Below are 26,041 nucleotides of genomic sequence, written 5' to 3' on the forward strand. Positions count from 1 at the left end.
TGGAGTCTTTTTTTTTTTTTGCTGGGGAGGCGCGGGGAGGCAACAGAGTCTTGCTCTGTTGCCCAGGCTGGAGTGTAGTGGCACAATCTCAGCTCACTGCAACCTCCGCCCCCCGCCGGTCCAAGCAATTCTCCCACCTCAACCTCCCAAGTAGCTGGGATTACAGGTGTGCGCCACCACGCCTGGCTAATTTTTGTACTTTTAGTAGAGACGGGGTTTCACCATGTTGGCCAGGCTGGTCTTGAATTCCTGACCTCAAGTGATCTGCCCAACTCGGCCTCCCAAAGTGCTGGGATTACAGGCATGAGGCACCACGCTTGGCCTTGAATAGATGTTTCTTTATTTGCTGTTTACTCTTCAGGACCATTCCAGAGGTTTTAAATGGTTGTTTTTAAAACAGTGTTCACCAGTTTCACTGAGGAGCAGATCAGTGGAGTTCCTCTCACTGTCCTGCAAAAGTCAATCTCATTTTCTGTAGTATTGGTCATTTCAGTGAGAGTCTTAGAGCAGATCTTGAATGGCTATGCTCATGGCATATCTAGATACATTTCTTTTCTTTTTCTTTTTTTTTTTTTTGAGATGAGGTCTTACTCTGTTGCCCAGGCTGGAGTTCAGTGGCATGATCTTGGCTCACTGCAACCTCCAGCTCCCAAGTTCAAGTGATTCTCCTGCCTCAGCCTCCCGAGTAGCTGGGACTACAGGCGCACACCACCATACCAGGCTAATTTTTGTATTTTTAGTAGAGACGGGGTTTCTCCATGTTGGCCAGGCTGGTCTCGAACTCCTGACCTCAGGTGATCTGCCCACCTCGGCCTCCCAAAGTGCTAGGATTACAGGCATGAGCCACCACGCCCGGCCTACATACATTTCTTAAACTTCCTTCTTTTATCCCCAGCAGCTAGCATGGTGTTCTGCACATAGAAGGTTTACAGTCATTTGCCAAGGACATTGATGGTATTCCAACACAAAGTGTCTGGGGAATCCTCTGAATGGGGAGAAAGGGAATTAACGGTTGCACAGTGGTTCAAAGCATGAGTGGCGAGCACTGGAACCAATTCCACCACTTCCCGGGCATATAATCTTGGATTATTCTGAGCCTCAGTTAATTTCAGTGGTGAAATGGGGCTAAAATAGTAGCTATCAGATAAAGTTGTAGATACTAAATAGTATATGCAAAGTACCTCACATCTGGTATATGCTTGATAAATACCAGCTAGTATTTCAGACATTGCTAGGTGTGACTGCATATCTACACATCATTCACTTAATCCTCACAATAATCCTGCAAAAGTAGTTGTCAGTATTCCTATTTGTGGATGAGGAGAGAACGACACAGGAAGATTAAGTAATTTGCCCAAGGTCACAACTAATAAGAGACAGAACTGAACCCAGGATTGAACCCACATCACTCTGGCCTTCGGCTTCTTTCCATCCAGCACTGTTGTGGAAACTGAAGTGCAGGGTTAATTAGGAGAGACAGAGCAGAAGCCTGTCTCTAGACTTGGACAAGCTTTGATCCCGTTCTGTTTCTATGTGTACAGTAGAATTTCATTGACCACCTTCACATCATCAAGCCAGTCTCAAAAAACACTGAACCTTCTGTGCTGGCCTTTCTGATAAAGACACTGCATTATTAATTCATACATACATACTCACACACGTTGCATACATATACACACAATACATATACACACAATATATATACAGTGGCTAATCAGGGTTGCTGGTGGCCTTCCCCTGACAGCCCCCCTCCCTGCCCCAACCCCATGTACACAGAATTATCATTCCCCCAAAGCCCCTGGGGGCTGGTTCTAGTGTAAGCAGCAGAAGTATTGAGAGGGAGAGGATGAAATGAGAGGTGCATGCCTTGCTCCAGCACACTAGCTAGTATAGGGTGGGTGCTAGAAAATTGGGCATTTGGTGCCCTGCCTCCACTGGGGTCCATTTCCTATGGCCCATCTCCATCCGGAAGCTATATGTGCTCCAAGCTGTGTACCATAAGAGGCCCTGCAGCTTCATAGATGCTTTCTCCTCTCCTTGTGAGACCTCTAGTATCTTGTCTATCATGAGTACATGATTATTCAACCTAACAACCCAGGGGCTGGGGCAGTGGGCCACCACAGGCCTAGGTAGACTAGAAGCTCCATACATGTTTAAGGTAATAACCGGTGTTGCTGGGTGTTTAATTTGATGGGAATTGGGGGATGACTCAGCCAGATCATCACATCAAGGCCCCCTCCTCAGTTCCTCCAGGAATGAGTGCCTTTCCTGGTCACTCTATATCCAGCACACAACCTTCCAGCATCTGCTTCCTTTTTTTTTTTTTTTTAAACAGAAACTTGCTCTTTTGCCAGGCTGGAGTGCAGCAGCGCTATCTCGGCTCACTGCAACCTACGACTCGCTGGTTTAAGCGATTCTCCTGCCTCAGCCTCCCACGTAGCTGGGATTACAGGCACGCGCCACCATGCCCAACTAATTTTTGTATTTTTAGTAGAGACGGGGTTTTACCATGTTGGCCAGGATGGTCTTGATCTCCTGACCTCGTGATCCGCCCGCCTCGGCCTCCCAAAGTGCTGGGATTACAGACGTGAGCCACCGTGCCCGGCCTGCTTCCATTCTTTCTTGTCCTTGGGAAGAGCAGTTCTCCCACTCCTCATCCCTCATGCAGGCTCTTCTGCATGGGGTCACCATCTGTGTCCTACAGCTGTCCTTTGAAGGCTGCAAGCTTAGCCCTGGTGGGGGGGGGGAAGTTCTGGGGAAGGGATGGCCACTGCCAGAGTCCACTACCCCTCCCAGGCCATCAGCAAGTCTTGTGGGGTCTACCTTCAAAATAAATGTCCAAGTTGTCCATTTCTCTTATTCCATTGCTACCACCGCCATACCGTGCTTGGCGAGAGCATCAGTGTCACCCACGGAGCAGCCCAAGGGAGCTCTAAAATACACATAAATCACATCTTGCTCCTTTCCTGCATCAGTATCTTCAGAGGCTTCCCTTCACACTTCGTAAGACCTGGGGGATGCTGCATGTTCTGCCTGATTTCTCCTCCTCCTCCTGTCCGCTCTCTGTCCCATGCTCCCTGCACTTCTGCCACAGCCACCACCTTGCTGCTGCTCCTTCTCGCCTCAGGGCCTGGCACTTACTGCCCCTTTCACCTGGGATGCACTTCTCTTGGCTTTTCATAGCTTGGCTCCTTCTTGGTCTTCAGATCTCATTGAATATCCCTCCTCAGTGAGGCTTCACTGATTGCTTCTCAGCACTTATTCTGTCAGTGGCTTGCTGCTTCTCCCGTCTGCTCCCTGCAGACCAGGTGCGCCATGAGGACAAAGGGGCTTTACCCATCACTGTGTCCAGGGAGTACAGCGCACCTGCTGCAGGCTCCATGCTGGGCAAGCAGCCCGTGGAGGAATGAGGGGGCTGGACCCAACGGTCAGCTCGGAAGGACTGCCCCTCAACCTCCAAAGGGAGACCAAGTCTCCCACAGTTTTTCACCTCCTGGAATTTGCATTTGCATTTCATATTCTGACTTCTTGTCAACTTGCGTGGAGCTTCTGGGTGGACTCTTAAGAACCTACAAGAACCTGTGTGTGTCTGGGAGGGGCAGATGAAATAGTAATGCCCTTCCCTATTCACCCGCCACCTCGCACACACACTCCGAAAAAATAAAACTCCTGGCTCCTTGCCGTGCGCCTCGTGGCCCCCATCTTCGTGTGTGAACTCTTGCACTGTAAAATCCGGTCACTGAACTCTTCCACACGCTTTCTAAAATCGTTTGGCATGGACTACTTTGCTTCGCCCCTCAATCACCACAGGGTGTGCCCTGCCTGGGCTGTCAGGAGGGTCGCAGGTGCCGGGTGGTCCCCGCTCACAGTGCGCCTGGCTGAGCGGAGATGAGGGGCGTGTCTTGTCTGAGCGCGCTCCCCACCGCGGGCGCGCACCCCTGCCCTACGGGTCTCTGCCCTGAGCCCAGTGGGGCCACCTGCTTGCGTCCTCACCCCTATGGCGTGGGAGTCGCCGCCAACAGTCTGAGCTGGAATCCCCGCGGAGAAAAAGTGGGCGCCCGCTGGCGCCCGCTGGCCCTCCTCACCACCGTGGCCGCGACGCGCCTGGGCGTCGCCTCCTAAGGATGGCCCTGTCCTAACACGCGTGCGGACGCAGGTGGCGGCGGCGCGGCCCTGCGGGCACCGAGAACGACCCGGAGTCCCACGCCCGCCGCCGCAGCCGCTCCAGGCCTGCGTGCGCGCGTGCGTGAGCGCGTGCCGGCCGGGCCCGCGACCCGCACTGGGGTCGCCGCTGAGGCTCAGCGCCCGCTGGGCGGCCGGTAGTGGGCAGCGAGCTGAGGTGCTGCGCCCTGCCCGAAGGGCGCCTGGCCTCACTCCGAGCCGCGCGCGCCCGGCGCCTGCCGAGGGTCCCCGCTGCCGCGGCCACGGAGACCGAGCGGGGGTCGGCTGAGAATCTCCTTAACGGAGCCCCATGATGTCAGCCGGCCCGGAGCGGCCGCCGCACGGCGACGAGGATGGGGCCGAGGACGCCGCGCGGCCGCCCACACGCCCCTTGCCCTCCGACTGCGACCCTGGCCCCGGCTTGCGCGCCCCGACCCCCGGCAGCCCTGCCGCCGCCGCACCACCGCCCCCAGCCCAGCCTTCCCCGAGCCTGTGGCTGGAGCTCGGGCCCGCCTGCATGCGGGCGCAGCAATGCCCCAGCGAGTCAAGCGGGCAGACCAGTGGCGATCTCGGCACTAGCAGCAGCAGCAGCGCCGGGCTCTCCCCGGGCTCCGACTCCGACAGCAGCGGCGTGGTGTGTGGCGGCCGCGGAGGCAGTGGGGGCATGCGCGGCGCCCTGTCCCGCTCCTGGAGCCTGGAGAGCCTGCGCTCGGCCACCGTCGGTAAGGGCGCCGCCGCCCCCGCGCCGCGCGCGCCCTCCGCGCCGGGGTCTGTGCTCTTGCGACCCCCGCCCGCTTCCTGCCTTTCCTTCTCCTCTCTCACTTTCTGTCTGTCGTTTCCATCTCCTGGTCCCTTCCTTCCCATTGCTTCGCCCTGCTATTCCTTTTCTTTTTCTGGTTTCCTTCTGATTCCCACTACTTGTCTTTCTGATCCACGTCTACCAGTGGGCCACCTGTTACAGCCAGGACCTTGTTGGCCCCCATACCAGGGCGCGTTGTCAACTGGGAAACTGATTAAGGTGAGACTAGAATTTGGTGCCCGATGCGCTGTGTTCCTTTCCCCAAACTGTTCTTGACCAATTGCACCTGTCTGGCTTTCCCTACCGCATCTGCTTAGCCTCTGTAAAGCCAGGAGGATGGAAGGGGCCTGCTGGCCGAGGATGGAACGGATTGCGCCACCTGGTTGTGAGTGCGCTTGGTCCTGACCCCAGGACTGCGGCTCCCAACGGAGGGAGCTGGTCCTGGACCCTCTGAACAAGACTGCGCTTTACCAAGCTGGCATTGCTCTGGTGTCTCCTGGGACCGTGTGATCCCTGTGGTGCTCCCAAATCTACCTGGAGGGCCGAATTTGGGTTACTGGTTGAGAGGAAGATTTTGTCCCTAAATATTAATGGAGCAAGGAAGTCAAGAGTGGTTTTATGAATGGTGATCACCTACCCTTGGTTATTTGCTGACAGAATTCTTTATATTTCACTTCTTGTGAACATTGTCAAATATTGTAGCTTCTGCAGTGGGGTTTGTCAAGGGCAACAGTTGCTGCCTGGAAATGAGGGAGTTATACACCCACTGTATTTCTGCATGGGGCTGGAGGTGCAGCCTGTGAAAGCTGCAGGGCCTCACGTAGGTGTGGAATGAGACTCAGAGCATCAAAGCCAGAGGAGCAGAGGACCATAGGGATGGCAGAATGTGGAGCACAGGCCTTGTTGGGGAGGTATAGAGCAAGGTCAGCTCTGGCTGGGTTGAGAGCACCTGGAATGACAGATTCAGAGTTTAGACTTTGCAGTCAGCGAGTTTGGGAGAGGGAAGTGAAGGACATGCAGACCTCTGCATTGAGCACTCCATGGCTCATCTGCCCTTTCCCAAAACATACACATGAAATTCAGAAAAGTTGAATAATCCAGCTGTTGATGTTTCCTTCAACCGAGAGTTTTCCATTGTTCTGCAGCTCTGATTCCATCACATCCCGGTTCTCTTGAAACTGTCCTTTCCCTCCTCTCTGGAGCTTAAATAGAACCCATTTTAGGAAGCCCAAGCTAGATCATACCCTAAGTGGGGCCTGAAGCAAACTGGCAGAGGACTCCTGCGCCTTCCCTTACTCAGACGGCTTTCCTTCCTTTCCAGAGGCCTCAGTCCTCCTGGGGACACCTCCTGCTTTCTTTCTTCCTTCTGTCCCAGGGTAAGTGCACCAGTGAGACAGATGGAAGGCAGAGACCCTAGTTTATTAGGCAGCCGTGAGATCCAGGGACTCCCTGGTTTATTAGGCAGCCCAGGGACAAGAGGCAGCCTGGATAATTTTCAGAAATAACAGCGATGCTTGCATGAAGATCTGGAGAGCGAGTTGGGGGCAGGGGGTGGGGAAGGAGGACAGGGTAAAAGCTGAGGCCTAGGAAGTTGCTCTTTGAGGGGCCCAGGGCTGCCCGGCAATGGCAGGGCAGGGTTTAAAACAACGTGATGTAGTCAGAGTTGATGTGAGACCCAGAAACGAATGTTGTGCCCCTGACACTGCACCACTGAGGGTAGGCTCTGGGTATCTCTAGGTCCATAGGCAGCACACTATCCGGGGAGTGCTGGTCAGTAACCAGCCACAGAGGCACTGAGGAAGACATTTAAAGTCACCTCTTCATCCTCTCTGCCCCCACTTCCTGCCTGGTTTGGTAGGACCTGCATCAGCAGTGACCAATGCTCGATGTGTAAAAAGACACTCCCGTGTATGCCTTAGAGCCAGTTGAATCTGTGAAGCCGTCTGTCCTTCTCAACTGGTCAGAATTAACTGTGGTGCCTAAGACTCGCCTCTCTTCTTCTACAACGGCACTAGCTATTTCCCGTCCCCGGGAGGAATTGCGGAAACAGGCACTCAAATAATCCTCTTTGAATATGTGGTTCAGATGAGGAAATCTGGTTGGAAAAGGCTGGTAAGGGAGGAGAACTTGAAGGGAGGAGGGAAGGGAGGTTACCTTTTGAGCACTCTCTACATGCCAGGCACAATATTCCCTGCTAATCTGGATTTGAAACAGGCTGAGAGGTGTGGTAACTTATCCAAGGTTACCTGGTGAGGCTGTGTCTGAGCAGAGCTTCAGGTCCGGGTGGGTGTAACGTGATGAGGCCCTTTGCTGGGTTTTCAGCCAGTCTGTGCCAGCGAGGATGGGCAGCATGCCGGTCTGGCTGGTGCGCTGGAATAGTCCTGACTGCTCACACGCTCGCTGATGTTACTGTTTTCATTCAACAATCATGGCTTTTTCCTGGGTGCCAGCTTTCCTATTTGCAAAGCAAAGAAATTAAAAGCAAAGGTCTGACCTCTTTGCTAATCACCTCTAAAATGCCATGACTCTAGTCAGGGGTATTGATCTGGGGGCTGCGCCCCACTGAGTCGCCATTGGTTGCACATTGTGTTTTTGTTTGACTAGTCTAACGGCTGAGACAAAGGACACATGTGTTTAACTGAACTGCGTTTCTCTCTTAAGGAAGATTGAGAGTTCCTAGCAAGGGATCCTCAGCACAGCTTGATTATGGTGGGATTTTTGTGGTGGGGCCTGTCACTAAACATTTTTGGAGGTCCCAGCAAGAATCCGAAAAGTGAGTGCTTGGGACTGGGTAGCAGCTTCCTCACAGGGCACAGCAGTAGACAGAGAATCCAGGCAGGGCTTCTAGACTCGCCTTGCTTTCAAAAGACTCCTTGAATTTTAAATGCTGTGTATTGGCATTTCTACTGAAATGTCATTCATCTGGCTGTGGAGAGGACTTCCCTTTGAGGCAGAATCCGAACACAAAATGTAGCTGACAGGGTGGAATTTCCATGGCCCTTCTTTCTGCCCCACTGTTCTCATCTCCCCTCAGGCCCCTGGAGCCTCCAGCCCATCAGCTGTGCTGCCACACTGCTGGTACTCAGCTGCAGCTGTCACAATTTCTGTTCTGGATGTGTCATCTGACAAGCCGAATTCTCTGTTTGGGCTTCTGGGGCTGACAGTTTTCACGTTCACCTGCTTTTCCATGGTCAGTGTCATGGAATCTCTTCTTGGTGAAGAAGCCATGCTGCTTCCACATTCCCCCGCAGGCCTCTGCAGCATGCATCCGCAGGCTAGGCCTCTCCTGCAGCCAGACATTTATTTAACACCTGTTGTGTTCCAGGCACAGTGCTAGGCTCTAGAGGTGGTAGATGAATCATACACATTCTTGCCCTTGAAATCACAGCACAGGGAGACAGACAGTGATGCCCCATTATGTGTGCTAAGCACGCTGACAGAAGCTCAAAAACATGGCTATACCAGAGGTTCTGAGTTATTCCAGTGTTAGGGTACAGACTGAAGTCAACAAAGGCAAAGAGCACTTAGAGCAGAGGCCAGGAGATACCAGGCACCAGCTACCAGGTGTCCCCTCCTGTGGAATCACATGGGCGATGCTTCATTCACTCTGCCTCAATATGTGACACCTGTGAAATATTGCCAACCAGATAAGTTCCCCAAGCCTTGATGTTCAGGGTTCTTCTTATCGGAGGTCAGTTATTTAGGCAGGCAGCACCCACAAGATTGACCTTAGTTGCTCAGTCTCTAGCCCCTTCAAAGGTCAGACTAATACAGCGTAGTTCAAGCCCCCACCCCCCGACCATAAATCACATTGTTGGGGGAAATTATCTGGCATGGCCCAAGGCCCTAGATACACAAAGTCACTCTGATCAGTCAGGATATTCCTAGGGCTTAAAGGTGATCTCGTAGGAGCTGGTCAAGGGCCAGTTCTTCCTTTGGAATTTGTAGTGTTTAAACATCCCCAAGCCTTTACTGCACAGATGAGGAAGCTTAAAGTAGACCCAGCCTATAATGTAGGGCAGGCCAGGAAGGAAATGGTTCAGAGAAACCATTCAGAAGGAGTCGCTCCCTGAGGCCTAAGACCTGCAAGTTAGCCTTGGTAAGGAACAGTTTGGTAAGAGCTTTTGGGAGAGAGGACTAACATAAGCAAATGCAGAAGGATGTAGGAAGGAAGGGAACCTGTGTGCCCTGAGCCCCTGTTCTGGGTACTGCATTGGATGCTTTCAGTCTGCAGCAATTGCAAATGGTATGAAATGAAGAGCACTGCAAGAGATGAGGCTAGAGACAGGCCGGCTGCAGCTCCCTGCTAAGAAATACGAACTATTGGCCGGGCACAGTGACTCATGCCTGTAATCCCAGCACTTTGGGAGGCCAAGGCGGGCAGATCACGAGGCCAGAAGTTTGAGACCAGCCTGGCCAAAATAGTGAAACCCTGTCTCTACTAAAAATACAAAAATTAGCCGGGTGTGGTGGCACGCGCCTGTAGTCCCAGCTACTTGGGAGACTGAGGCAGGAGAATTGTTTGAACCCAGGAGGCAGAGGTTGCAGTGAGCCGAGACTGTACCACTGCACTCCAGCCTGGGCAACAGAGCAAGTCTCAAGTCTCAAAAAATAAAATAAAAAATAAATAAATAAATAAATAAATCAAAGAAATATGAACTATCCATGATACTACTTGGAGCTGTGGAGAAGTTTTAAGCAGAAAGTTTTTGTGGCTACTTTGCTTGCTTGCCTGCTTTCCCCTCTTAGAGATAATCATAAGTAGAAAATGCATTTAGTACGCCTAACCTACTGAACATCATAGCTTAGCCCAGCCTACCTTAAATGTGCTCAGAACACTTACATTAGCCTGCAGCTGGGAAAATCATCTGACATAAAGCTGATTTTATAATAAAGTGTTGAGTATCACATGTAATACTGTACTAAAAGTGGAAAAACAGAATGGTTGTATGGGTACTCGAAGTACAGTTTTTACTGATGTGTACCACTTTTGCACCATCATAAAGTCAAAAAATCATATGTCAGCCGGGTGCGGTTGGTCACGCCTGTAACCCCAGCACTTTGGGAGGCTGAGGTGGGCGGATCACGAGATCAGGAGAGCGAGACCATCCTGGCTAACACAATGAAACCCTGTCTCTACTAAAAATACAAAAAAAATTAGCCAGGCATGGTGGCGGGTGCCTGTAGTCCCAGCTACTTGGGAGGCTGAGGCAGAAGAATGGCATGAATCTGGGAGGCGGAGCTTGCAGTGAGCCGAGATCGCGCCACTGCACTCCAGCCTGGGTGACAGAGTGAGACTCCATCTCAAAAAAAAAAAAAAATCATATGTCAAACTATCGTTATGTCAGAGGCCATCTGTATTTATTTTTAAAGTTATATACAGTAAAAGGCACACTTTTTGGTGTACAATTCTTAGAGTTTGACAGATACATGCAGGTAACTACCCACCATAATAAAAATTTAGAAGAGTTTTATTGCCCCAGAACATGAGTGCAGCCCTTTGTGGTCCATTCCTTCCCCACCTCCAGTGTCTCGCTGATCTAGACTCCATCACTACGGATTTGCCTCTTCCATGATGCCATAGAAATGGAGTCATATCATGTTGCCTTTTGACTGGCTTCTTTAACCTCATGTATTGCATTTGAGATTCATCCTCAGGTTGTTGCATTTATCCTTAGGTTTTTTCCTTTTAGTTGCTAAATAGTATTTCAGCAAATGGATGTATCACAGTTTGTCAACCATTCACTAGCTGAAGGATACTCAGATTGTTCCTACTTTTAGGGTGTTATAAGTAAAGCTGCTGTGAACATTAGTATGTGAGTCTTTGTATGTATGTAAGTTTTCATTTCTCTTGGGTAAATACCTAGGAGTGCATTGCTGGGTTATATGGTAAGTGCATGTTTGACTGTATAAGAAACCGTCAACTTTTTCAAAGTAGCTTTACCATTTTACAGTTCCTCTTGATATGTATTCTCACCAACACTTAGTATTGCCAGGTTTTTTAAAAGCCATTCTAGGCTGGGCATGGTGGCTCATGCCTGTAATCCCAACATTTTGGGAGGCTGAGGCAGGTGGATCACCTGAGGTGAGGCATTCGAGACCAGCCTGACCAACATGGTAAAATCCCATCTCTACTAAAAATACAAAAGTTAGCCGGGCATAGTGGCGCACACCTGTAATCCCAGCCTCTCGGCAGGCTGAGGCAGGAGAATCGCTTGAACCTGGGAGGCGGAGGTTGCAGTGAGCCAAGATCACATCATTGCACTTCTGCCTGGGCAACAAGAGTGAAACTCCATCTCAAAAAAAAAAAAAGAAAAAGAAAAGTCATCTATTACCTATCTCATTTGGTTTTCATTTGCATTTCCCTAGCAACTCCTAATGCTGAGCATCTTTTCATGTGGGTGTTTGGCATATGCATGTCTTCTTTGTTGAAGCATCCAGACCCACATAATTTTTATTGGATTGTTTGTTTTCTTATTGTTGTATTTGGAGAGTTCTTTATATATTCTGAGCGCAAGTACTTTGTTAGATGTGTGATTTGCAAATATTTATTCTAGTCTGTGGCTTGTGTTTTACTTGCTAATAGTGTCTTTTGCTGAACAAAAGTTTGTAATTTTGATGGAATCCAATTTTTCATCTCTCTGTCTTATAAAACATACTTTTGGTGTTACATCTCGGAAATCTTTATCTAACCTGAGGTCACAGAGAGTTTCTTTTATGTTTGTTTCCTTCTAGAAGGTTTTACAGTTTTATATTTTGTACTTAGATCTATGATCTATTTTGAGTTAATTTTTTAAGGTTCAAGATAAGAGTGAAAGTTCATTTTTTTGCATATGCATGTCCAATTTTTGTAGCACCATTTGTTAAAAAGACTATTTTTTTCTCCATTAGTTTCCTTTGTACCTTTGTCAAAAAACAACAGTCTATATTTGTGTGGGTCTATTTCTAGCTCTGTTCTGTTCCATGCTGTAGTTTTAAGTCAGTTATGTGAGTCCTCCAATTTTGTTCTTCTTTTTCAACATTGTTTAATTATTCTTCTTTTTTGCCTTTTCATATACATTTTAGAACCAACTTGTCAATATCAGCTAGGTGCAGTGGCTCACGCCTGTAATCCAAACACTTTGGGAGGTTCAGGCAGGCAGATCACAAGGTCAGGAGTTCGAGACCAGCCTGGCCAACATTGTGAAAGCCCATCTCTACTAAAAATACAAAAATTAGCCAGGCATGGTGGCAGGCACCTGTAATCCCAGCTACTCAGGAGGCTGAGGCAGGAGAATTGGTTGAACTTGTGAGGTAGAGGTTACAGTGAACCGAGATTGTGCCATTGCACTCCAGCCTGGGCAACAGTGGGAGACTGTCTCAAAAAAAAAAAAAAAAGAAAGAAAGAATCAACTTGTCAGTATCTACAGAATATCCTCTTGAGTTTTGATATGGATTGTGTTGAATCTGTAGATCAGTTTTGGGAGGATTGAAATCTTATCAGTATGGAGTCAGTTTAGAAACATCATACATCTGAGGCGAGGGGGCCACGCCAAGAGCTCCCCACCAGACCTCACTGCAGTGCCTATACATTTGGGTGAATTCCTCTCTTCTCGACGTTTCCAGTATATTTTCAAGTTCCTGGGTCTGCCAGAAAGTGACTTTCCTAACTAAAATCTATAGTGCTGGGGGCCCCATAAGCCAGGTACTAGGCCAGTTTTTCCAACAGGCCTTTATAAGCATTGGCTCCATAAAGTCAACCTTAGCTTTTTAAAAGTGTCTAGTTATATTTAATTAAATGAACATCATTCTCAAATAAGTCATTCCAGGCAAGGCCTGGGGTTGTATAACTAATGTTTCTAATAAATGTCTTGTTAACAAGGAAGACAGATTCTTACTGAACCTATGAAATAATTATATTGCTGCGAAAATAAGAATACTGAGAGTTTCCAAATTCTGAGGGCTTGGGCAGGAGAAAAATATATCACTTACAAATGTTTCATTTCCGTTTATAAGAGCATAGTCTACTAAAGGCCTACGAATGAGTTAAAGATACCTTGAAAGAAAAGAAAAAGGGGATCCTTACATTCCAGAAAATAGAACATTAAAATATCAGCAATGCTGCTAATAATAAGAGCCACAGTCATCTTCTTGAGTTCGTTTGGTTTTATGTGATGAATCCTTGCTCCACTCTCTTTGGGTTTGAAGTTTCTTGAACCTGCATTCAGAACTAGAATTCTGGAAATCCTGACTCAGTCCTCTGCTGTGGTCTCAAAGTCGTTGACATAACATCATCAGAAGCCTGCACCCAAGAGTTCCTGGCAGGGTCTTTTCCAAAGAAGACACAGTCTTCTTTGTTGAAGAAGCACTCAGGCTAGTAGCTGAAGCTTCAGAACAAAACAAAAACCTATCTGCAAACTATCTGTGAAAGACTTAAAAGTGGCTGTGGTTAATGTATTACTGATTATTTTCAAAAGTGAAAGATCTGCTGAGAGCTCATACTAAGGATAGTGCAACTGACAAGGAAATGTGATTGTTTCCACAATATACAAAACAAGATAAAATCAATCAACAAATATAAGACAACAAAATTATATAATGATTAACCTTACTTTCAGAGAAGATAGTTAACATTACACACCTAACTATAGAAATGGATGAACATAATCTTTAATATCTTCAGATACAACATATTATAATCCTGACAAAATTATATCATGAAAATACTAAGCATACAGTTGGAATATACAAAGATTATACCAAGAATATCTATAAAGAGATTCAGTAAGTCTAGAGCAAGCTCTAAACATCTGTATATTAATAAACCTCCACAGGTAAGTGATGTGAACCCCCGATTAAAACTGCTGGCCTACAGGAAGGATTCAAATAAAAGAAGTAAAGTTGCAATCAAGTTAACATTTAAAAAATAAATGAGACCAGATGCGGTGGCTCATGCCTGTAATCCCAACATTTTGGGAGGCTGAGGCAGGCAGATCACGTAAGGCCAGGAATTCAAGACCAGCCTGGCCAACACAGTGAAAGCCTGTCTCTACAAAAATTAGCTGGGCATGGTGGTGCAGGCCTGTAATCCCAGCTACTTGGGAAGCTGAAGCAGGAGGATCACTTGAACCTGGGAGGTGGAGGATGCAGTGAGCCAAGATCATGCCACTGCACTCCAGCCTGGGTGGCAGAGCAAGACTGTGTCTCAAAACAGTAAATAAATAAATAAAATAAATGAAATTATGACTGCTAGCCCCATACTAGCACTTCTTCCAAGTTACTCTTTGATACCAGGCAGAGGAGCACCAGAGCTCTGATAAGTGGATACCCATCATGGACAGTGAAGCTCCAGGAGCTTCCCATACAGCATGACATTTCCAAAATATTTACCATTTTATTCATGCATATCTAACCTAGAGAAGGCTCAGCATCTCTTCCGATTTGACAGCTCTTCCCATGCAGCTCATCAGCAGTAACATATCCAATATTACATATCAAAACTTAAATATTCCTAGCACTTGTTTTTTCTGCAAGGTGAGAGAATAGATGATTTATTACTTTCCAGGGGCCTACTGGGAAATCTCAAAGATAATTTTAGGTACAAAAGTTATCATTTAGTGTTTGATTTTGGAAAGGCAAAATATCAAAGTTGTCTGTTGTCTGTTATCAGAAGTCATCTGATTTAAACACTGATTAAGATAGAGTCTTGCTGGGTGCAGTGGCTCATGCCTGTAATCCCAGCACTTTGGGAGGCTGAGTAGGGCAGATCCCTTGAGCTCAGGAGTTCGAGACCAGACTGGGCAACATGGCAAAACCTTGTTTCTACTAAAAAAAAAAAAAAATTAGCCAGGCATGATGGCACACACCTGTCGTCCCAGCCACTTGGGAGGCTGAGGTGGGAGGATCGCTTGACCCTGGGAGGTTGAGGCTACAGTGAGCTGAGATCACACCACTGCACTCCAGGTGGGGCAACAGAGTGAGATCTTGTCTGGAAAAAAAAAAAAGAAACATGGGCTACCAAGAACAATACTTGGTTACCTATTTGACCAAAGTGACAATAATTTTTTTTCCTTATCAACCTTGCCCTATAGGTTTTATTTTATTAAAAATAAAATATATTTAAATGAACATAACTGTAAAGAATCCTAGCTCTTTTTGTTTGTTTGTTGTTTTTTGTTTGTTTTTTTATTTTTTGAGACAGTGTCTGGCTCTGTCTGCCAGGCTGGAGTGCAATAGCATGATCTTGGCTCACTGCAACCTCCACACTTTCTAGGCTCAAGCGATCCTCCCACCTCAGCCTCCTGAGTAGCTAGGACTACAGTAGGCATATGCCACCACCCCCAGCTAATTTTTTTTTGTATTTTTTGTAGAGAGAGGGTTTCGCTATGTTGCTCAGGCTGGTCTCAAGCTCTTGAGCTCAAGCAATCCACCCGCCTTGGCCTCCAAAAACGCTGGGATTACAGGTGTGAGCTACTGCACCCAGCAAGTTTTTTGAGTAAGAAATTTTTGTTTTCTGAAATACTGAAGGGCATGACAAACTTAACATAAAACACAAGAATTGATTCTGATAATACACAGAATCTCTACCATCTGAGTATATTCCACAGAAAGCAACAGATAACCTTCTACAGCCTCTTGACCTATAATCCAAGAATTGTTTAACAGAGACTCAATTTTTTGCATCAGTATAATATTTGATACTAAAGTTCTTTTTCCTTTTCCTTTAAAAAAAATAAGTTAGTCTCAGGTGTAAAGCTCTTTTTTAAGAGCAGCGTCTGTGACCCCCAGGGGTTGCCTTGGGTACATGGACGGATGGACATGCTGTCTGAGGGCCGCAGTCCAGGACGAACAGATTTGGGTGAGGGAGATGCTGAATTAAGTTCTGGACACATGGACAACTTGGACTTAGCAGTGAGGATTGCATCCTCTCCTTCCAAGTGTCTAAGGAGCTAATTGTGTGAATCATTTTTTAATTTTCTGTATTTCCTGATGCTTTGACATCTTGGGGCCTTCCAGACCCTGGAGACTGCCCCTCGGAGGGCTAGCTAATTCCTAGAGACAGCAAACACCCACCTGAGAGCATGCTCTTCAGATGCAAACCACCAGGCCACAGCCCATACTCTCAAAACCTCCTCTGCTGGGCTCTCACCTGCTGAGCCATTGGGCCCCTACCTTAGTCACCCCAGGCCCAGGTACCAAACAACTTGGGACAGCCCTCACTCCAGAGCCTCTGGAAATTATTCAGACCCAGCCCATCTTATGCCTACCTGCCCCCCTTTGCCTTTCCTTTCCCATGAAAGTGGCTCTTGCCCCCATTGCCCTGCTCCCTGCCTCCAGTCCCACCTGTGCCGCCCAGAAGGCTGCACGTGGCATGCCCTGCACCCCACTTCTACAGAACTGTAAGTAAAACTGGAAGAACTGTAATGGCTTCCTTGACAGCCATTTCCATGTTTGTGTATCTTACCACACATGACTAAAACAAATCCCTGCCACATTTTAAAACATGAACTACTCTGAGAGTCATTGCTTGGTGTCCAGGCCTTGCACTGAGGCATCACTGTCCCATCACAGTGCTCTGTGCGGTCAGAGGCGGAGGACTGCTGAGGGAGGTGGGCAAGGAGAAAGGGCGGGCGCTCAGGAGGGTTCTGCTCCATCCTCACTGCAGTTCTGTTTCTTAGGTAAGAAAGATGGGGGCTCCCGGAGGCTAAATAACTGTCCCATGGGGGTCCATCACAGGCTGGCTGCTGGAGTAGCCCAGGGTCGACCTCAGGTCTGTTCGAATCCCGTGTTTACTCTGCTCGGACTGCCTCCAGTCTCCGTGAAACAAGTGAGGGAATGGACACATGGAGAGGTTGTGCAAGGTGGTGTGAAGAAGAAGCTCAGCCATGTCCTGGAACATCCCAGGGTGTGTGGCCCAGGGCATTGGTCTTGAGGTATAAGAGGGAAAAGGGATCCATGCGTCAGATACGTTGGAGAATGTGGTTAAACATCTCAGAGCCTAGGACATTCCTGTTTGCATCTAGAGCTCTCAAAACTCATTTGGCCCCAGAATCGTGTGTGTGTGTGTGTGTGTGTGTGTGTACACATCTGTACAACTAGTTTTCTGAGGATCATACTTGGAAAGTGCTTTAGTTTCCTGCTTGCACCTGTATGCAGACGCTGCACACCTTTCCTGAGCTCTGAGCATGGGGAGAGAATAGTTAGGCAGTTGGGAGGCCTTTCAAGCAGCCTTCTGAATTTCGGTCACTAAAGTCAGCCAATAACTCTGCCAACCAGTGATTCACAGGGAGGGGACAGGGAAATAGGAAGGCAGGTGTGAAAAGCCTCACTCCAGGAAGTTTCAGAAATAAATACAAGGCCTAAAATCTCAACCGAAAACTCTACGTGTGTAGGATGTGATGGAGAAGGAAAAGGTGGGGTCTCAGACTGGGGGCAAGAGCTGGCAGATGGCAGGTGCTGGCTCCCGCAGAAGAGGGCCCATCAGAAAGCCAAGCACAGCCTCGCCTGCAGAGAGCCCGGAGGGAGGCGGTGATATGTGTGTGCAGTGTGTATGTTTGTATGGCGTGTTTGTGGTGTGTGTCTGGTGTGTGTGTACATGGTGTGTGTGCGGTGTGCATTAGTGTGTGGTATGTATGGTGTGTTAGTATGTGTGGTGTGTGTGATGTGTGTGTTTGTGTTTGTAGTTGGTGCATTAGTGTGTGGTGTGTGTAGAGTATGATGCCTATATTGTGTTGCGTATGTTGTGTGTGTGTGATGCGTTTTTTGTGTATGGGGTGTGTTTTTCTATGTGGTGTATGTTGTGCATGTGTAGTGTTTATGTTGTGTGTGCTTTGTGTGTATAGTGGTTTTATGATGTGTTGTGTATGTATGTTGTGCATGTGCAGTATACGTTGTCTGTATGTTCTGGGTTTTGTGTGTTGGGCATGTTACATGTTGTATGTTGTGTATATATGGTGCATATGTGTTGCGTGTATGGTGTGTGCTGTGTGTGTTTTGTGTGTTGTGCATGTGTGGTGTATGGTGTGTGTGTGTGCGCTGTGTGCATTGTGCAAACATGGTGTGTTTTTTGCATCTTGTACGTGTGTGGTGTTTCATGTGTGAGTTGTGCATGCATGATGAGTTTTGTGTGTGTCACCAGGGGTTTGGTCTAGGTTCTGCTGCTCACCACACGGAAAGCCAATCACTGAGACAACAAGTATTGCCAAGGAAGAAGGCTTTAATCAGGTGTAGCAGCCAAGGAGGTGGGAGCTCAGGCTCAAATCCATCTCCCTGACCAACTAAAAATAAGGTGTTATATAGCAGGGAAGAAATGTAACAGTGTGTGAGAAAATAGGGCATAGGGAGGGGCAAGGAGGCATCTGGTGTGGTGCTTTGGTGAATTTCACTCCTTTGACACTTCCTGAGAGCCCTTTTCTGAAGAAGGAACTCACATCAAACAAATACAAGTTTCAAGCTTTAACAGCAGAAGGATCCATTTCTATGTTTATCCAAAAGCAACTGTCTATGGGACCCTTTGGCTGGTTTCAGTCCCCCCTTTCTATATATCAGTTCCATAATCATGAGGAATCTAGTCATTGATCTTTCTGGCTGCTTCATGCTGAGGAGGGGTGTCATAGGCAGCTCCATACCATGGCTGACCATGTAGCCACCCAGGAATCGAAAGTTAATATACAATTTTCTTCTGACATACAATATTTCTCCCTGGTCCACACTTCTGCCAAAGACAAATCACAGCAGGACCAACCTAGCTGCATAATAAGCTTCAGTCCCATATTCTTGGCCTGATTACTCACACAAAGTGCAACAAGAATCACTGTCCATATAGATTCCCAAATTGGCTTTGCTGGAACATCTCACAAGACTATTTCATTCAAAGCCCTGAGAAAATAACCAGTCCCTTCAATTGTGTCCCATTACAAAAGAAAACGTGCTCTTCATGCAAAGAATTACACATTGCCATGAATGAAGTATATTCACAAATAGTTTACAAATTCTGGAGAAATTAGGCAGAGAAATATGACTCAAATTCTGTTTACAAAAGTATACTCAATACACTTAAAGTATATTTCAAGGCTATAAATAGCTCAAAAAAAAAAAGATTCTCCAGACTCTGAAAAACAAAACAAAAAGAATCAGCAATATTTCAAACAACAAAAGCCATAAAAAAAATTATTTCTGTCCTCCAGTAGTTCAGTCCATGCAATCACCTCCTGCTCTCTGCTTCATACTGGGTTAGCAATCTTTAGGAACACATCAGCCTTTCAATTCATGCAGTGGAAGTTCTCTCTCTAATCCAATGGCACAATCTCCAAAGTTATCAGAAACCTGCACTCACGAGTCCTTTTCAAGAACTCCTCCAAAGAAGTAAGCCTTGGACTGTAGCTAATTCTAAGCCAGTTTTTTTGAGAAGGATCAAAGTAAAACATCAATTGTGGATTTCAAAAGTCTTAAGACAGCCATAGTTAATGACACCGTTGACAGGAAAATTTGGTTATTTCTGTGGCATACAACAATTTAACATGACAATCATAACGACTACTGACAACATTTATTAAGGCATATCAGAATTTTAGGAATCTCATATAATCCTAGAACACATGTTAGCAACACATCTATATATAAATATAACTTGAAGGAAGCTAAACACCACCTCAGATTTGACAGTGCTTCCTGCATAGTTCTAATATAACAAGCCTAATAATCCCAACCTGTCTCTCTTGAACTTCAGGGAACCTAATATCCAAAAAGTTTAGTTTGAGGACAAAAAGACTGAATTTAAAACTTGAAATTGGCTGGGCGTGGTGGCTCATGCCTGTAATCCCAGCACTTTGGGAGGCCGAGGTGGGCAGATCACCTGAGGTCAGGAGTTCAAGAGCAGCCTGGTCAACATGGTGAAACCCCATCTCTACTAAAAGTACAAAAATTAGATAGGCATGGTAGTGGGAGCCTGTAATCCCAGCTACTCGGGAGGCTGAGGCAGGAGAATGGCTTGAACCCAGGAGGTGGAGGTTGCAATGAGCTGAGATTGTGTCATTGCATTCCAGCCTGGGTGACAAAGCAAGACTCTATCAAAAAAAAAAAAAAAAAACTTGAAATTTTGCTGTTAGAAAATCTGTCAGATTTCAAAGGTTTCAGACAGATGCCCAATATCACAAAATAGGATCACAAGTTTCTATAAAATAATCATTCAGGTAGCGAAAATTATAATATAAAACATTTACTTTGATAGGAAACTTTCTCAAACAATAAGACCTAATACTTAACTATCATTCTCTCTAACATGTTACAAATTAAAACAATGTAATTGGTGTTCAGGAGTTACTGCCGGCAACACTTCAAACCACTGTATTAAAGTAGTTAGGTTACTCATCACATATGTCTAATCGCTAGTATTCTAGTAACAGAACTGTGAACAAAAACATAAAAAACGTTGTAAGTCTAGATGGGCATGGTGGCTCATGCTTGTATTCCCAGCAATTTGGGAGGCTGAGGCAGGTGGATCACTTGAGCTCAGGAGTTTGAGACCAGCTTGGCCAACATGGTGAAACCCCATCTCTACTAAAAATACAAAAATTAGCTGAGCATGGTAGTGGGTGCCTGTGGTCCCAGCTACTTGGGAGGCTGAGGCAGGAGAATCACTTGAGCCCAGTGGCAGAGGTTGCAGTGGGCCAAGATCATGCCATCCACCCTGTGTGACAGAGTATGACCATGTCTCAAAAAAAAAAATTATAAGTCCTATGCCAGACTTAGCAAAATAAGACTAACATTTTTTCTCTATCATTAAAAAATGATAAATGCAAATACCAGTTTTGGAAATTTAGTATGAGAAATAATCTTTCACTTAAATACTATACAACAAAACAAGGAGAAAGTAAGAGTAAGCACACAGCAATTTCTTTTCAGCTATTTTGAAAACACATCAACACACATTTCCAAGATTGGTTTCTAGATACAGCACTGACGACTGGTTAGGCAACCTTCACCACTCAAATCTGTAAACCAGTGCAGCACCTGCACATAATTTGTTTTCAGGTACATACATGAAGGCCCATCAGTGATAAACAGCTTGAAATCACAAATCACCAGGAAGTCTCACCTTTTTAAAAATTACTAATTAATCCAAGTGAATGTCACTTTAAATTAGTTTGAGAGAAATTCTACTCAATATAATTTCCTTAAGGATAAGATCAATCTTTCCTGAATACTAAAACTATGTACCCATATCACAGTTTTTCTTCACCACCTAAAGGAAGAGATCAGAAACCAACTCAAATTGTTGATTGAATTGAATTACCTTGAATATAAACACCATTTAAACATTTCTATTCTCACCTACTGTTTCCAAATTACAAAATATGTAATATACTATTTCTGTTCAGGACTTAAGTCTTTTATTATTTCCTTTTTTTTTTTTTTGGCCGGGAACCTTAAAACTCTCATAGCTCTGTAGATCATTAGAGGTGAGCAAATCCAACCAAATTTCAAATGGTTGCTGTGCTCCATCCATTCCTGAAGACCAAACAAAGATAGCCTGGGAATTCTAGATAAATAGAACAAGTAATGACTTGCTAGAAATGCATAGGAAACAAAATAATTATTCACAGAACCAAATAAATGCCTTCTACTAAAAACTAAAAAACAGCAGTTTTATATCTATGCATACACAAGAAAAACCCAAAGGCGAACAAACAGCAAACAAATGAAAACTAGAAGTGAAAACAGGCCTGTAATCCCAGCACTTTGGGAGGCTGAGGCAGGCGGATCCCAAGGTCAGGGGATCGAGACGAGCTTGGCCAGTATGGTGAAACCCCGTTTCTACAAAAAATACAAAAATTAGCCGGGTGTGGTGGCGGGCGCCTGTAGTCCCAGCTACTCAGGAGGCTGAGGCAGGAGAACAGCTGGAACCTGGAAGGTGGAGGTTGCAGTGTGCGAGATCACACCACTGCACTCTAGCCTGGGTGACAAAGCGAGACTCCATCTCAAAAAAAAAAAAAAAGTAAAAACAAACAGGAAACAGACCCCCATTCTTTCCCCCACTCAGTTACCCTGGAGTCTACAGTGTTACCCAGAGTCGAGAAAACCCCACATAATGAATATTTTATTCCTGATAACACAAGTCAGTATCCTTAAGTCCACCAGTATTACCATACATCCTGTGCACTCAAGAAATTCATTCTAGGCACATGACCAGTAAGTACTCTAGTGCCAGCACTACCCATGCAAAACAACAAACATAGTGTGAAGCAATGCAGACATGTACACTAAATCTGGCTTCATGCTTAACTACAGTAAAAAAGAATCGCCAAACTGCCAATACATTTTTTTTTTAAATGGAGTTCTACTCTGTCACCGAAGCTAGAGTGCAGTGGCATCGTGTTGGCTCACTGCAACCTCCGTCTCCTGGGTTCAAGCAATTCTCCTGCCTCAGCCTCCGGAGTCGCTGGGATTACAGGCACCCACCACCACGCCCTGCTAGTTTTTATATTTTCAGTAGAGACGGGGTTTCACCATGTTGGCCAGGCTGATCTTGAACTCCCGACCTCAGGCACCTCAGCCTCCCAAAGTGCTGGGATTACAGGCATGAGCCACCATGCCTGGCCTGCATTTCTTTATAATGTTTGTTTTATTTTAATCAGGACTAAGAGCTTTAACTATGAAAATGTTAATTAGCCAAATTTCTCCAATTCTGTATCAGGTTTTAAAGAACGCTTTATTATCTAAACTTTTTCAACTTTCTATTTTGTCTGTATGTGCATGAAGATAGAAACACAGAGAAACAGAAAAAAATTACATGTGACTTACACAGATTATCCATGACATGCCTGGGCTTTCCATTCAGTCCCAGATTTTTTCTTCCTTCTTTTTGCACCTCCTCCTCCTCCCCCTCCTCCTCCTCCTTTTCCTCCTCCTCCTCCTTTCTTCTTTTCTTTCTTACCATTTTACTATAGGCCAAAAGAATTTACCATACAAGATTCTTTCTCATACAAAATTATCTTTTCTTTATAACCTTCCTTACCAAAAATACATCTTCATATACATAACTTTTTTCACATCTCTCTCCCTTACTTACTGATTCCTACTACCTTGTTTCATAAATAATCTTTTTAAAGCTGTAATTTGAACTTTTAGATAACTTCTGAATTAGGCAAAATTAGTGTTTTTCTAATACATCTTTTGGCACATTTATATAGAGAATTACGTATTAACTATAATTCTTATTCTTAGTAACCTTAAATTTTAGTGAAACCCTAAAAAGCAAGAAATCCTGAACTATCAGATATGAGCATTTTATATAGTTAAGAACAGTTCCACAATTTTCAGAAACATATTTTCCTATATCACAATGCTTTTTTAATTGGAAGCAACCCACATATCTAATGAGCATCAAAAATAATTTTCAGATTTTAAATTACACAGAAAGTTTACCTCAAACATCCCATTTACATGTACTCAATTCTTTCATTTTTAGCAGTTTATCTAGATTACTTCTGAAAACTGAGAGATTAGACACCATCATTTAAAGTTAGTAATTTCCTTCTTAACAATTTTATAATCTGTTAATATCAGATGTTCACTGAAATAAGAACCTTAAAGGTAACTACATGGGCATTGTCACTAATAACTCGATTCAGCTGTTTTCATTAAACCAATAACATAGTCTGACTTATCAAAAAATTTGCATGAAGATCATTTTGTTTTGGCCAGCCTTATAGTTTTATAACCTTCCATGCCAAACCCTGACATCTCAAAATATCTACCACAGACAAATATAAAATCCAGACAAAAATATATGCTGACAATTCTGAAGACATTCCTGTTTTCATTTTACCAACCATTTTAAAGCAAGCTAGTAAAGATTTACTTAAGTCACATGAACTTGAAAATTGCTTGGACTTAATTTACTTAGAGTGCTCTTTTATTTATTTTTATTTTATTTTATTTTATTTATTTATTTTTTTTGAGACGGAGTCTCGCTCTGTTGCCCAGGCTGGAGTGCAGTGGCGCCATCTCAGCTCACTGCAAGCTCCGCCGTCCAGGTTCATGCCATTCTCCTGCCTCAGCCTCCCTAGTAGCTGGGACTACAGGCGTCTGCCACCACGCCCGGCTAATTTTTTGTATTTTTAGTAGAGACGGGGTTTCACCGTGTTAGCCAGGACGGTCTTGATCTCCTGACCTTGTGATCCACCTGCTTTGGCCTCCCAAAGTGCTGGGATTACAGGCATGAGCCACTGCGCCCGGCCTGAGTGCTCTTTTATTTATAAGCCAATTTGGTAGACACAACATATAACAATAAGTGTACATACAAATAAACACATATAGATATGCATACACACACAAACAAAGATCCAATAGCTTTTACCTTGGAGCTCTAGCAATGAGATAGCAATACAAACATACTGGTTTTACAAGGTTACACTTTTTTTGCCCCAGTAGGTAATCTGGTGAAGGCTGTGAACCAAAATTTTGGGTAGTTTCCATAGCAGTTTGATTTTCAAAGGCCAAACCTCCCTAGACTCCAAAGAACATTGTGGCCAAACAGCACCAAAGGAGAGCACCACATACTAAGCAGGCTCAACCCTGCTTAGAACAGCAGCACAGAAACCTGGATACATGCAACTCCATCCCACTTTCCCATTTAACAGCAAACTCCAGATTCCAAACAATATTGTGGCCAAACAGTATTGCAAAAGAATATCAAGTTTCTGGCCGGGTGCAGTGGCTCACACCTGTAATCCCAGCACTTTGGGAGGCCAAGGTGGTGGATCACCTGAGGTCAGGAGTTCAAGACCAGCCTGGCAAACATTACATTTGTATTTTCATATATTCTCTACTGAAAATACAAAAATTGCTGGGTGTAGTGGCCTGCGTCTGTAGTCCTAGCTACTCAGGAGGCTGAGGCAAGACAATCGATTGAATCCGGGAGGCAGAGGTTGCAGCGAGCTGAGATTGCGCCACTGCACTCCAGCCTGGGCGATAGAGCAAGGCTCTGTCTTAAAAAAAAAAAAAAAAAAGAATGTCAAGTTTACCAAATTCTAATTTCCCATGACTATATCAAACACACACAATCACCAGAACACAATCCAATTGCTGCTGCAACAAACAAGCCCCAAGTGTCCAAACTGAAACAGTTGGGATGCTTCCTCTCTCCGTTGGTTGGGCTTTTGATTTTTGCAAACAAAAATTCCTTAGGAATTTCCCAAATTGAGAGGAGCTGATCCTGCCGTCTGGTACCTACAAAAAACATGCACTTGCCCGCACACCACACAATTACAAGCAAGCCCCCAAGAGTATCCATACTGAAACAACAGTCAGGGTGCTCCCCTCTCAAGCTCTTTGCAGGGCTTGTTCAACCTGCAAATGGAAATTCCTTTAAAATTTTCCCAAACCGAGAGAGCAGATCCTGCTTTCTGGGCCCACAAAGGACATGCACCTCTTTGGATGTAGAGGTGCTTCTAGGAAGCGGCTTCTTCCAAGGCAATCAGGAATGCAGTTGGGGCCAGCTAAGGCAAAGCCAGAGAGAGATGGAAACTCACTTCCAGCCAAAAGTGGGCAGGCAGCTTAGGAGGGCTTCTGAGACCCCAGGTCCAAGGCAGCAGAACCACAAACAACACATTCCTGGTCAGGGAACCAAAATCTGTCACCAAAACACCAGGGGTTCGGTCTAGGTTCTGCTGCTCACCACACAGAAAACCAATCACTGAGACAAGTATTGCTACAGAAGAAGGCCATAATCGGGTGCTGCAGCCGAGGAAATGGGAGCTCAGTCTCAAATCCATCTCCCCGACTGACTAAAACTAGGGGTTTATACAGCAGGGAAGAAAAGTAACAGTGTGTGGGAAAACAGGAACTAGGGAGGAGCAAGGAGGCATCTGGTGGGGTCATGTGGTGAGTTTCAGTTCTTTGATACTTCCTGAAAGTCCTTTCCTGAGGAAGGAACTTGCATCAAGCAAATACAAGTTTCAGACTTTAACAGCAGAAGGATCCATTTCTATGTTTATGCAAAAACAACTGTCTGTGGCACTATTGGGTGGGCTTCAAGTGTCTTGTGTGTGTGGTGTGTGTTTTGTATGTGTTTTGCATGCATGATGTGTGTCTTGTGTG

At 45.6% G+C, this 26,041-nt stretch overlaps 1 protein-coding gene across 4 annotated transcripts in view; it reads left to right on the forward strand.

Moving 5' to 3' along the window:
* Positions 1-26,041, forward strand: part of ARHGEF4 (Rho guanine nucleotide exchange factor 4) — a 210,715-nt gene that overhangs the window by 119,044 nt on the left and 65,630 nt on the right. Inside the window, exon 1 of one of the 4 annotated variants that reach the window (XM_032145991.3) lies at positions 4,256-4,883. The exons of 2 other annotated variants lie outside the window; for them this stretch is intronic. In XM_032145991.3, the coding sequence (XP_032001882.1) occupies positions 4,515-4,883 (369 nt within the window). In that variant the 5' untranslated portion in view covers positions 4,256-4,514. Of the gene's footprint in view, positions 1-4,255; positions 4,884-26,041 lie in introns of those variants that run through there. One more of the 4 variants, XM_032145990.3, reaches the window with a different exon arrangement.

The sequence above is a fragment of the Hylobates moloch genome, unplaced genomic scaffold (genome assembly GCF_009828535.3).
Source record: "Hylobates moloch isolate HMO894 unplaced genomic scaffold, HMol_V3 SCAFFOLD_24, whole genome shotgun sequence".
Lineage (NCBI taxonomy): Eukaryota > Metazoa > Chordata > Mammalia > Primates > Hylobatidae > Hylobates > Hylobates moloch.